General features: G+C 31.0%; 1 protein-coding gene across 1 annotated transcript in view; it reads right to left on the reverse strand.

The window, feature by feature from the left end:
- Positions 1-65: 65 nt before the first annotated feature.
- Positions 66-14,513, reverse strand: part of LOC106462365 (dynamin-1-like) — a 65,527-nt gene continuing 51,079 nt past the window's right edge. The window contains exons 15-19 of the mRNA XM_013922282.2: positions 12,939-13,224; positions 11,542-11,598; positions 5,417-5,598; positions 4,389-4,544; positions 66-1,025 (exon numbers count right to left, since the gene is read on the reverse strand). Of these exons, the coding sequence (XP_013777736.1) occupies positions 959-1,025; positions 4,389-4,544; positions 5,417-5,598; positions 11,542-11,598; positions 12,939-13,224 (748 nt within the window). The 3' untranslated portion in view covers positions 66-958. The remainder of the gene's footprint in view (positions 1,026-4,388; positions 4,545-5,416; positions 5,599-11,541; positions 11,599-12,938; positions 13,225-14,513) is intronic.

A 14,513-nucleotide genomic window follows, 5' to 3' on the forward strand; every position in this document is an offset into this window, starting at 1 on the left:
TTAAGTTACACTGAATAATTTTGGGTGATAACTGGGACATGGTTACTGTACAATGAAGTTTCCTCTTGACAAAACAAACTTTTTTTTTTATTGTTTAGTTCCTTGACTTACAAAAGGCAACACACAAATCAAGCAATTTCTACAGCAAAATAATTACAGGCATTCACATCTTTTTCACCTTGTAGTAACAATACAGTTCGAAACACATTTTATAGCAATATGAATAGCTTTTGTAGAAAAACAAAGCATCTAGTTACCTCGTTTTTACAATAAAGCACAGTTTTTTTTATTTAGTTTACTATCACTGCATCCAATGGCTGTACTAAATATCTTAAGTGACCTTATACAGGATGTTGCTCAAGTTAATCATTTCATGCCAAAGTTTTCTGTAGTTTATCATTACCTTACAAAAAAGAAAAAGCTTAGAAACAAAATACTTTTGTGACAGCGCACTTTCTAATTCCCTGTAAAAACATGGCCCCTTCATATACAGATTTTCATTTAAATATATAGATATATGTGTATATAAATCATTTTACCCCTTTTCTGAAAGAAGTCATATTATAAATAATTATTTCCAATAAAATTTCTATGAACAAAAAAATATCAAAGCACAATAATGACACAGAAATATGAAAATAAAAGCTAGGGAGGCATATATCCACATAATTGAACAAGATGTACAATAAACAGCACAGTGACAAGCAGCATAAACTTTAACATTTCCAGTGTTCAAATGTTGTTTTATACACTTTATCTAATCACACATCAGAGAAAAACATCTTCCTGTAATTGCACTGGTTTCGTTAGAAGTGAGAGAAACTTTATTGTAATCTTAGAAGAATCCTGATTAATTTCCTGATACCAAAATATTCATGGATCACAAGTTATATTAGTTTCTGACATACATCAAGGAATGCTGACAAGATATAAATGACTTTGAGAAGTTCTGTATCATTTAATTAGGTCTAGTTGGAACCTGAGGTCGATCAGGTAATCGAGGTGGAACAGATGGTACTGGACGCCTATAAAAAGAAATTAATTAAATCACTAACAAACATTTAAGTAACCACGGTCATATTATTCACTAATGATTCTAATTAGTAGTATCAAAGAATGAAAAATGTAATTAACACTGTAAATTAATTTGAAATTTTTTACAGCATAAAATAATTAAAAGTGTACTATAAGAAAGTTTTGTGTATTGTGATTTTGAAAATATCTCAAAATAATCTAAAACCATGTGCAAGCATTTTAAACTAATTTCAGATAAACAAATTAAATTTAAAATTGCTATATAACAAGCCATTTAAAGGGAAAACCAAAAGATTTGTTGTTGCTGATTTGGGATTTATTAGTACAAAGCTGTGTGTGCTATCTGCACCAAATGTATTTACTTTTGTTTCAACAACTAATTAAATAAATTAAAATACAAGAGTATCAAGTAAACTAAAATATGTGCAATTTATATTTTGAAGAATATAGTTACAAAGGCCTATGTCCTATGAAAAACAAACAGTTGATCTAGACAGGTTCATCATAGCCAGTGACACTGCCCAATGTTAAATAGAAACTACAAAACCTAACTAAAATAGTGCTGCACTAATTGTCTTATAACAATGGCAAGAAAAAAATGGGTGGGAAATTGCAAATTGAGTGCCATTGGTGGGTCATTCTCTTGCAAGAGAAAACTGTATTAGTGAAACTTTGTCCAATAGTGAGTTTTGTGAGGAAAACTTACCCTGATCGCTACACAAACTTGATGGCCAATGATTGATAACAGGTTTAATCTGGAAAAGCTTGTTCGTACATTGTTTATACCACACTACCTGCCAAGCATCTGCATGAAGCCTTGTCTCAATGAGAAAAACTTATTAGTAACTGTTGTTTATCTTGGTTTGGAGACATGCTCTAAGTGCCTCGTCAGGAAGATTTTTCATTTTGCCAGAAAAAAAAAAATTTAAGGTTCAGAGGAATGGACTGTAAAATTCCCCCCAACTTTAACAAAGAGGGGGGTATGTGTCTTGTTTAAACTAATAACTTAACATGCCAGAAGGCAGTTGTAATGGAATGCTTTAAGGTATCTTCAAATGGGATCTGAAGTGTTGAGTAAGATGCAAGCAAACAATATTTCAAACAGGATATGAAAAAAGGATGCTTCTTGTAAGCAAGGTTGGCAGCAGGATATAGAAGTATTGATACCAGGTCATATCTCATCACTGATTTCTGGTATATGCTGCTTTACCCCCACAATTCTGCACCAAACAACGTGTCTCCATCTGTTTAGATTCTTAAGGTCTTTTGGCAAGCAATTGTTACACCAAAGTCAAAGGTTGAGTATTCAGTTCATCTTTTTTCAAGATGTTGGACTCCTGTGAGATCCTCAATGTCAAGTATATTTCAATCCTAGTTGAATGTGTGATTTTAATGTTATAACTTAAGATACTAGTATTGTGAAATTTGATTGTCAGTTTGGAATCTTTTTCTAATGTTTCTTGCAGTTCTATGTGAAGGATGTCTTTATGCTCAATGCTAGATGTAATGATTTTCCTTATCCTAATTTCTCCACCAGTAATAAATGAAGAAGTTGTCTGACATTTAATGAAATATCTGACTCTTGCTTCTGTAAAACTGAAGCATTAACAACGATGCAGCTTACAGTAGTTATAATCCAGCTTTATAATATCACCCACTTGGATTGCTTTTCGACAAAAACTTTGCATTTTTAGTTTTACCTTCAGAAGATGCATTAATGGATGAAATGTCTTCTTTCAGAGGGCAGCTTTAATGTTTGTTTTTTTAAATCAATATTTCAGTGAAGAAGAAAATACTCTACCAACTGAACATACTAGAGGGCTCATTTCAGAAAAACAAAAAAATCTTATTAGCATTTTCATGTTTTGCTATGTTTTCAGAGTCTGACATACCAACTATATTTAATTCATTCCAGACAATATTAAATGTTTCTAAAACAATTCACAAGAACAATAAAAAAACTTAACTGGTCAATGAATAACGTACTGGTTTTATTTACTACTTAGGGTTACAGAACATGTAAAAATAAAGGTCTTTTTGTATTAACTGAAAATAAGATGCACAAGTTTCACTCGGGGAAAGTACCTTGCAAAATTTAAGTTGATATATTATGGGAAACTGTTCTGTAGTAACAAGCAGGAATACAGAAGCACTAGACATAAGACTACTTGTAACCCTAATGAGCTGAATACAATTTGCAGAGTCCATTGCACCTATTTTTATTATATATATATATATATATATATACACACACACTATGTGTAGCAATACTGTTGTAATATTTTGTTTATACATTCAGTTTTACACCTTAATAAGCTGACTAGTTATTTCTGGCACTTATGGCCTATCCACCTTCTGTTGTTTGCTTCTAAAATCATCATATTAAACTCATTAACTTGCCCTTATATTTAACTGCTAAGAAGAATGAAAATTAACTGCAAACACAAAAATGAGAGTACAATTATTCTCACCTATACTTACATGAGTTACATTTGATTACATCCCTTACCACATGTATTGGTGTGTGAGATGAGAGAGAGAGAGAGAAGTAAAAATTGTACTTTACTTTTTTGGAAAAATAACGGTATGAATACACACACTCAGACAACTTGTAGTAATGATACTTTTAGTGCGAGTTGTTGTATTTTATATTACGTTAAGAAGCCACAAGGACTAGATTCAAACTGAAAGAAAGAACAGGATGATAGACTGTAAGGGATGAAAACTATCCAGCAAATTTCTCCATCTACAGATATAAAATCTCCATTCAGTTACCATTAAACTAGTTACACTGACGAGGTCCAGTACAACTTTAATGTGAGCTACATTTTATGCAACAATTTACAAAACAAACCAAAGTGAAGAAACCACAAGAGTTGTATGATCGAATTAGAAACAGCCAGCCTCAAACTTTGTTTTATTGAATAAAATGGTCATAAATTCATTGTACAACAAATAGTGACACATAAACATCCATCCTATAGTTCATATTACATAAATCAAAGCTACAGTTCTCAGCTGAGAAACATACAGTTTTGTACCCTAATATGATCCATATATTTCATATTAAACTCAGTGTATTCTCTATACTATACTTATAAAAACCTGAAATTAATCTCTGTACTGAGTATCTAGTATCTAGATATAAAAAACTTGTATTTTGCATACAAACCTTTATAAATCTCCTGCTTCTGTGGTTTGATAACATATCTGTTGGTTCGTGTTACATCTAATAATATTACATGTATATTATTGGTGTGGAAACTATCCAATAAACTTTCTTAACTTCCACTAGTAATATATAGTTTTCATGTAAGTGCATAACAAAAAAACTTTATAATTAGATAACTTACGATGGGATAAGTGGTTGTTGAAAATTTCCCAAATTCCCTGCTGCTACTGATCTAGGCCTGCTAGAATCTGGCCTGTTTAGGGCAGAGCGAGACAGTGCAGGTGGAGGAGGTGCAGCCCTTGTTACCATGTTACGTTTTAACCCTGGTGATGCTGGTCTACATAGGAAGAAAATTTGTATGTTTTAATGTTTTCAATAGATTTCAGGTGCTTTTTAACTCTCAAATTACCAATATGTTTCATGTTGGTTCACATACTGAATCATACCAAGTCATACCAGTGCAAAGAACTGCTTGAAAGAAAAAAAAAATTGGTGAAATCACTCATTTTCTATTTAAATATAACAGTAAATTGGGTACATGATGATGTATTTTGTTAGTTTTCTTTTGTTGCTGAGAACAAGGCGACACAACAGGCTATCTGTGCTTTGCCCACCATGGTATAGAAAACCAGATTTTTAGCATCTTAAGCCCTCAAACTTACTGCTAACCACCGAGGTGGGGGGGGATGTATTTTTGTTAAAATGTTTTGTTGACTCGTTAAGGACCATGCAACCAAGATAGTTATGGATTTGCAAGCAATATGGTTCTTAAGTAATTTAGAAAAACTTGTTTATAAAGCCAATGTTGTCCATATGGGTGAACAAAGAACAAATATCCTATGTCTGAAATGGCCATATGGCAAAAATCACAAAACTTTATTTTTTGGTTATATTTTACAATCAACTGTAAACTCTAGCTTCCGAATATTCTGAAAAATGAGGCAAATATTCTACTTTATAATTGGAATTTTAATCATTTATAATTGCAAACAAAAATAAGACCTCATAAGTATTAGTAAAAATAGTTTACAATTAAGTAATTACAGTGTCATTAGACATCAGTTTTTAAATATGTAACCAATTAGATGATAGGAAAAAATTATCATCATAAAAATAATTCTCAGACATTTAATTTTAACTAATTACATTTGACATCTGTTAGGGAGTAAAAGCTGTTTTGCCACTATACTAATATAGTCTATCATTTACCTTGGTAGTTCTGAAACACTTGGCTTTAACCAATCATCCTTGACTGGTGGTGGAACCGGTTGATAAGTTGTTACCATAGAAACATCACCTATAATATTTAGAGCTTCTTTGCAAGCATGATATATCCGTAGCATATCTTCACGCTTTCTGCTTTCCTCGGCAGATTCTTCCATGAGAGAAGTCTATTTAAAATAAAATGAGAGAATTAAGCATGTCCTTGACTTCTCACTTATTATGTATCTTAACTGCTTGTCGGTTTGTTTTGCTAGATTTTGTGAAAACAAGTAGTGGGATTTTACCATTACTCTTATAATGCACCCATGACCTCAATATGCAGTTTTTTTTTGGATGGTAATGGGATGTGAATCTCAGCTCCATAGTATTGCATGATAACCACTGGGCTGCCAAATTAAATGATAAAATTATGTTCATCATAACCATTTAATTTCCAAGATCATATTTTTCATTTTTTAGACTCCCAAAAAGTTTTATGGTAATAAAAACTAAAAATTATTTGGTGGGTTATAAAAAAAAAAATCTGAAATTTTACATATCAACAACAAGATGATTTACTTCTAAGCAGAATGTCAATGATTCTGCTTATCATTACGGCCTTATAAAAAGTGCCCACATTTAAAATCTTAATATTGCAAACCAAATCACCCACATTATGATGAAACATTCTTATCCAAGCATTTTTACAGAAACCTTAACTAGTGTAATAATTTAATCAGCAGGTACTGTCCATTTTGATAAGACTAAACTTGTATCCTCCCATATTGTTACATGTCAACACCTAACATACATTATAATATTCTCCTTTAATTCCGTCTAACAAGGCTGAAGAAATAAACTCTTCTCCGATGTACACTGAAATTAGCTAGCCTTGGCAAGTCTGCCTAACTAGTTTGGTGTAGACATTATATTTTTTTCAGTCTTCTGTTACCATTTTTTATGTTTATTTTAAGTTTAACTTCCTCTACAATCCCACTGTATGGACAAAAAAAGTCAGAAATCTGGTCAATCCACAATTTAGTTGGACTACTATTTAAGACAAATCCATACATTTTTGTAAATATTACAGTTAGTGGTGGATTCAGGATTTTATAGAGAACTGGTTTTAGCATATCTGGAGAAGATGAGTGTTGTATAAATGGAATTTGGGTGAGTATGAGAAGTACTGTTCCCTTCTGTTGAACTAAGCAGTCAAGGGCAGAACCACTGTTACTGTTGACACAATATGCATCTAGAGTCCTTAAAAGACAGTAGGAAGTAAGAATTCTAATTAATTTAGATTTGAAAAATGTTCATTACTTATGAACTACAAAAAAAAACAATCTTAAATTATGGAACATAATATATGAACTACTCTCCTCTAGACACAAACAAAACTTACACATATCCCTCCACAAAGCATCACTTTATCATACTTATCACAGATACACTATACATAGTACATCCTAGCTTGTTCACACTCAGCCAATTACAGTTTGCTTAACTATAATTTGGATATCTTGGAAACTTATGGTCAGATGTGACTTGACCTAAGATTTATGTATCATTTTCTGGTCTGATTAATACAAAGTACAATTATTACATTTTTTGTTTGACTAATTTTAAACCTTATCTTTATAAAATCATAAGATACAAATCCTTCAATCATCAAACTAAACAACAAGGTAGAAAATCTCCACTCTGAAAACTTCTATGTAATGTTATTACTAAACCTGTTTTCAGGGCCTGTCCATAAATTTTAAAACTTGTCAACTGTTTACACTCCATGTCTTTCCAGTTTATTGAAAAATCATGTTTGTTTTTTTGTTTTTCTGGTGTTCAAACTTATAAGGAAGGTGACTTGCTGGGTAATATCTAAAAATTCTGTCTGATTTGTAAATGAAGTTGTCAAATGCCAATTTACCCAAACCCTTCAACTTAAGAAATAATCTTGCACAAACTACATTATTACAATCCAGTACATTTTATATCTACTTTCCCATGACTTTATGAAAACACATAGGTTTAAGAAATCAATTTAACACAAAAATACAATACCCTATAACCTAAGAGCTTTCGAAAAGTTGGACCTTTCTCCTTCTTGAGGGGCAAACTAGGAATGATCCTGTAAGGCAAAGTGTGAGATCAAGTAAAGTTTGAGTGACATCATGCACACCATCATGAAAATTCAGAAGTGTTTTGAGTAGCTATCAATGTGTTGTTTTAAGTGTTTCTCATTTCCAGTGCAATACTACCAGCAGGGGTGTAAATGTAATGAAGTAACTTTACTTGAAGAACTTTTTCAATATCTACTTTTTAAAAAGTATTTATATTTTTAAATACTTTTACTCTAGCTTAAGTAATTCTTAGGAGAATTACTTGTACTTTTACTCCACTACCTTTCATTTTATACATTTCATTACTATTCTCAAAACGCAAATTTGTGGCAAGCAATCAAAATGCAAAGTGTGTGCAGGAACTTAAATCAGCCAATCCTGTGCATTGTTTACATCAGCGAGTTTGCTATCCCCCTGGCAGCTGGCCAAGTCGCAAGCATCACTCTTTTCCCTTGGTAGTTCATGTGTGCAGGATGTCTGACTCTGATATAATTTCTCTTGAAGATAATGACAATCCTTGGCCATATCTTCATAAACTGCTCAAGTTTAAATGCATTGTGAATAATAATGTGTTCCTATAAAGTATGCTGTGTTTTGTTTCTAGACCTCATGGCCCACAACATACATGTAGGATTTGAGAGAACTGCAGACGAGTGTACTTTTTACTTTTGTTACTCGAGTATTTATTCAGTATATACTATTTTACTCTAACTTAAGTAAATTTCAGGATGGGTACTTTTACTTGAACTTGTTTTAAAAAAGAAAAATGGTCCAAGAGAAATTACGCTGAGTGTTGATAAAGTAAAATAAAAGTGAGGTATGAAGATTAATTAAAGAGGAATGTTAAACAGATATGATTAAAAATAACGTAGAAATTATCATAAATAAATACTAAGTATTAAAAAGATTAGGAATAAAATTTGAAAAAAGCTAACAACACTCAACCAAAAACATCCTTAAACAGTGTAATTGTTGGTTTCAAACAGATCTCCTCTTGTTATTACCTAACATTTCCTGCATTCTGAAAAAATATTTTCATCTACTACAACTGAATGATTGCCTTAGACAAATATTTCCAGAAGTTTCCATTGTTTCCCTTCCGAAAGAGCAGAAGTCTTAAAGATATCCTTGACCACGCAAGGATGAATTACACCCCATCAAAGAAAGGTTTTCATCCATTTAATAAAGCTCATTGTCTAACCCGCAAGCTTATAAGAAACACCGACTCATTTTTATGACAAGTATGACTGTACACACTTAAAAATTTCTAACTAAATTACTTGCACAACACAAAATACCATTTACCTCATACAGTGTAAATAATGCAATCACCAATATGTAGGACAGACCCAAACAACTTTAACTCTCTCTCTCCATGTCATGAGAGTTTAGTGAGTTACATTCAAAATTTAATTAAAATACTTTCTTATCATGGTATACCAATAAATATACCATAAAAACATAGCCAATTATCTATATCTTAATAGCTTATAAGTTTTAAGCCCTTAATTGTATAAAACAACATTAATAAAAATTCTGAATTTCTCCTAGTATGAGAATTGTGATATTTAACCTAAATTACTTATTACAATGTTACCAATTCTCATACAAAGCACAATTTTTATAGTCTTCAATCTTATTTTGTTATAGATCCAAATACAAAATCAGATCACTCTTGCCATGCCCACCTACCACATCTTTTTCAGAAATTGCCAACAGTTCTCTCTGACATTCAATACTATATTATTTATAACTAATAGAAAGCCAAGGTTTTACTCTAGCAAATGCTGTATGATATTATGTTTTATTTTTTGTACAGAGAATTGTCAGTTTCACTTCTAAATTCAAGCTTTATTCCCACAGGAAACACATCGACAAACTTAGCTGAATTTCTAATGCCTCTTGTTACAAAATTAGAAAGCCAGAAAAATTGTGATAGTCATGGGAGATATTCTGCTTTTTGCATGTTATTATTCTGTGTTCTTTGGAGTATTATTTAATTCAATAAAAATTATTTAGTGCAGTAATATCATTAGTATAAAAAAAGTAGGGTTAAGTGTCATCGACAGTTGATTGCAAAAACAAAAGAAGACCCAGGTAAGTACTTGATTTCTTGTGTATTCTTTATTTATCATTATAAAAGTAACTAAAATGTAAAAATAGCAAACCTTTAAGGTTAGTTATAATAATTTTTCACAAGGTACACTCGCAAGCAGCTCATGCATAATGTAAAATCGATAGCGTAACGTTAGCTGCATGTATGCCAAGTGATTTATAACTTATAATAGTGCGAATAGTAGTTAGACAGGGTTCACAGGGCAATAAAATTTAAGTATAAATAGATGTATTCTGTTATGATTTTAAAACTATTTAGCATAAACAAATGTAGTTTCATGTTACAATACAAAGTCATTCTAGAAATAAAAAAAAGGGCAACTTAGACTTACTTCAATTACTTTGGTGATTATGAGGTCGGTAAAATTGACCAACATTGTATAGAGTTAGTGTAGAGAAAATAACAAAATATAGTTTTACTGATAAAAAAAGTTGAAATTTATTTAAGTCGACTTAGAGATTACATAAATGAAATTTGAAATTTTTGAGATGAAGAAAAGTATTTTTTATCTTAACATGAAAATCACCTTGCATACGGACTAGTAAAAAAAAAAAAAATATATATACATATATACACATACACACACACACACATACATTCATTCATGGATAAATCTGTAGTAAAAACACTTCATCAAAAATCTGATTTTTTGTGTACAAAAGGCTTGTGATGTTCACTAACAGTCTGCCAAATTTTGTGAAGATACACATACAGTAACAAGTTATAGCATGGAAACTATAACAAGTACAAAACGGTGAGGTCAAATTGACCGACCTAACTGTGAGAGTTTCAACAACCATAAATCTTCTATTAGTACCAAAAATGACCTCCCTGTAGCCCAACACTTTAACCAACTTGCTAATTCTATTAATGATGCAACTTCATCAGCATTTAAACCAATTTCAAAACTGTTCAAACTTTTGGAATAAACGTAGATCCTGGAAACAGTGTTTTCTGATCATTAGTTTGTTCTCTGTCAGAAAATAGTTTTCTTTGTTCATATAGTGCAAATGTATTGTACTTTATCAACATTCAATGTAGTTTCTCTTTACCATTTTCATTTTTTAAAACAACACATCCCTAACTTACTTCTTTATACCTAACATTCTTGTTTCTGGTAGTATTACACCGTAAATGAAAAAAATCTTATAACAACACATTGAACGCTACTCAAAACACTTCAGAATTTCCATGGTGGGCTGAATAACATCCCAAAAACTTCACTTTATCTCACACTTTGCTTTATACAGTCATTCCTATATTGCCCCTGAAGAAAAAAGTTTCACCTTTCTAAAGTGCTAGAGGTATGGGGTATCGTATTTTTGTACTTTCCCAGATATGGGAGTGTTTATACTGGGAAGAGGTGCAAAAGTCACGTTTCAACTAATGTTTATTTCAATGTGAAATAGATACTTACCCTATTATTTACAGTAACTATATGACAGATTATATCGAAAAGTTAAAAACAATGTTAATTTACAACAGAAATATCATTATTACTTCTTTAGAAGGTAAAATGACAGAGTCAAATTTCTCTTTTTCATCGTGATAGCAACAAGTGTGTGATTGTTTATAACTTTTGTTCTTTTACATTAAACTAAGCACCCATTATTTCGTGATTTGGTTCTTGAAACAACTTGCTTTCTTTTGGATTTTTCTTCATTTTAAACCTGATGTAACCTTATTAGAAAGTGAATTTTAGTTTCCTGTGTGTGTGTGTGTGTGTCCATTTGCTTGTGACAACTTTTTCTGTTGATAAATGAACAAAACTACATAGTGAGTCATAAATATCCCAATTCTTACATTAACTTTCATCATCTTTGCATTCTTATTCCACTCCTTATACACACTAATTATAATTCTATATACTTGTTTAGTGTTATTCATTGCCTACATACCTGATCTCCACTAGAATACAAGTATGATAACAAATCAGTGTTGATGAACTCCTTGGTCTAAAAGAATAAAAATATATATTTTCAAATAACTGTGGGGAATCACCAAAGGTATCAAATATTTAATCTAACAAAAACTTTTACCACCAAGTTTTATAATATATAAAAAGAATCACTGATTACTAATGTAAAACACAGATTTTCACAGAAACAACATATATAATTTTTTAGCTAAATGTTCATGAAGGTACAAAAAGTGATATGGCACGAGTTTAAAACATACAAGTAAATTCCATCACAAACAGTTATACTCAAAAAATTTAAAATTATCTCACAACCACTTCAAAACTACAGGGGGAAAAAAACCAGTAAGTCTACATCTAATCAGAAACAAAAATGACAAGAATGATGACTTTATATAATGCATATGTATTTAAATCTAAATCAACATTCAAAATTTATTTTGAAATGGGACTACATATATTTAAGTGAAATATTGGCCATAAAATTAAACTACTTAAAAACATGAATAACAACTCAATAATGAATAAATTACATCATAAGGCCAGATGCAACATGACAGACACGGTAGTTGGTTGAGATGCTATTTATATTAATAAATTGTACGAACAATTAGTGTTCTGGTGTGAACTAGAAATAAATAGGTGAAGTGTAACTTTTATTAGTTTAATACGAGTCATCTACAAAACAGAATTAGAGTACGGATTAATAAAACAATATCATATATTTATTTTAACAACAATTATAATTACTTTTACTTAAGTTAACTTATCATTCAGAAAAACAGATAAACAGCATGCTAGTCTTATCTAAAGTATTGTTAACAAATTTCAGGAATTTAAACAAACTTTTATGATAAAGTTGTGTATATACCACATTAGCAATTAATATCATATTTTCTATCCAAATAGTGGTGATACAAAAGGCAGTAATACAAGGTATTTTTTACAATTAATTGTAATATTTAAACTTCTACTATTATATCACTTATTAGAAACCATTACCTGAGGTAGTTTCCCTGAAACTATCAAACTTTGCTATAAACAGTAAATTATACTGCTTAATTTCACAGGCATAGCTTATTTCTTAAAAATGTATTAATCAGAACATAAAATAACTGATGCTTTTGGATACTGAAACCTTGAAATTAAGCTTATTTTTCATGTCGTCACAATCAGAAGTTAAACAGCCAATGTGCTTCTAGCAATCAGCAAGAAAATTTATAAAAAGATGCTTAAACAAAACTGATGTCAACTGGTTTTTTTTATAAGTTATGTTAATTTGGTATACATAAATAGAAACAAGTTTAAAAAATTAATTTGACAAGTCATTATCTTGTTTTATATCAGATTCAAAATATAAAGATACAAGGTTCTTACATTGTTTATTAGCATATGCATGATACTCTTAGGAACAAGATCTCGGACATTTTTGGTGATAATCTTCATATAAGATTCAACAAGATTCCGTATTGTTTCCACCTGTCTCTCCAGTTGAGGATCCATGGATTGGCTAGTTCCCTCAGATTCAGGTTCTCCATTCATTTCTCTCAATGATGACCGGTCTGGATAGACTCCAGCTCGGAGGAAAGAAGCTTTCCAACTATCTACCTCTTCTTGGCTCTCACATGAAAGCTCTAACTGTCTGTAATCCTTGTAAACATTTCTGTGCAAATGAAGTTTAACATAGCCTTTTATGTTATGACAAAAATTTTATACACATCAATAAGGCATAATTAAACAACATATGCATACTAAAATGATCCAAGTAGCAACAAGACCAGCATGAGTTTAAGTGCATAACCTTGAACTTGGTCAGGATTGTAAATTCCCTTTTTAAAAAACTAAACACATTTGAGACCTTAATTACTAGCCAAAGAGTAATGGACTATCACATGCAAGTTATTAATGTTCAATACTTCATTCTTATCAGGCTTAACTAAACAAAGGAAAAAAAAAAAAATGGTATTTTTCTCTTATCACTGTTGTATCCCAATAGGATGACTGAGCAAGGAAACTGAATAAAAAATCTAAGGCAAGCTTACATGGAAGATGTCTGTACATTCACTTACTCATGAGCTCTGATATAGAGCAAAAGAATGCAGCACCGGATATAGCAGATACAGTGAAGTTGATAGATTTTTATACATTCTTCCTTACTTTCACTCACAAGTTTTTAGAATTAATGGAAAGTTATGTTAAGAAAATTATGAATGAAATGTGACAGTTATAATACTGACAGTCTAATCTCTTGGTGATTTAACATGATGCTTCTTGTAAGGCTAAATTAATTCTTGCTTTAGAAACTTCAACGTTAAACACCAGCAGATTATTATCTTGTGAGTACTCAAATCTATGATTTAATACTTCAAGTGTTGCACTTAGCGAGATAAGCCCTGACACTAAGAGAAGTTTCTCCAACAAATGCCAGTAGTAGAAAAACATAGTTACAAATATTAATACTTTTTTTTGAATAGGAAACATTACCACTTTAAAGATCTCACTTTGATATTTACTTATATTTTTCAAAAGACATAGTCTGTAGTTTTTGTACAAATTATGAATTCAAATTAACAATACTGACAAGCTAGAATATAAAATAAGAACCTCTTATCTTTTCTATTTGCTGATATAATCGCTCATGTACTGAATCAAACATAGTGATTCTGCTCACCTCTTTTCATTTTTGGAAACGCTCCCTTATATACACTTACTTCTGTTTATGACACGTGAATAACCAATTGAAAGCTCAGAACGTCCCCCTAGTGGCTTTTGTAGCCATTTTCAAGTATTATGACATCATCTCATTCTTTCGATACAAACCTTCAAGAAGGTAGGTTGTGTCTTTAGTCTGCTCAAAATTTCCTATTATTTTAGACTGAAATACAGCTTGCTTACTAAGCTTGGTAAATTATAGTGGAATTCTATGGTATTGATATAGTAATTTCAAATGTA

The sequence above is a fragment of the Limulus polyphemus genome, unplaced genomic scaffold, assembly GCF_000517525.1.
Source record: "Limulus polyphemus unplaced genomic scaffold, Limulus_polyphemus-2.1.2 Scaffold1151, whole genome shotgun sequence".
Taxonomy (NCBI): domain Eukaryota; kingdom Metazoa; phylum Arthropoda; class Merostomata; order Xiphosura; family Limulidae; genus Limulus; species Limulus polyphemus.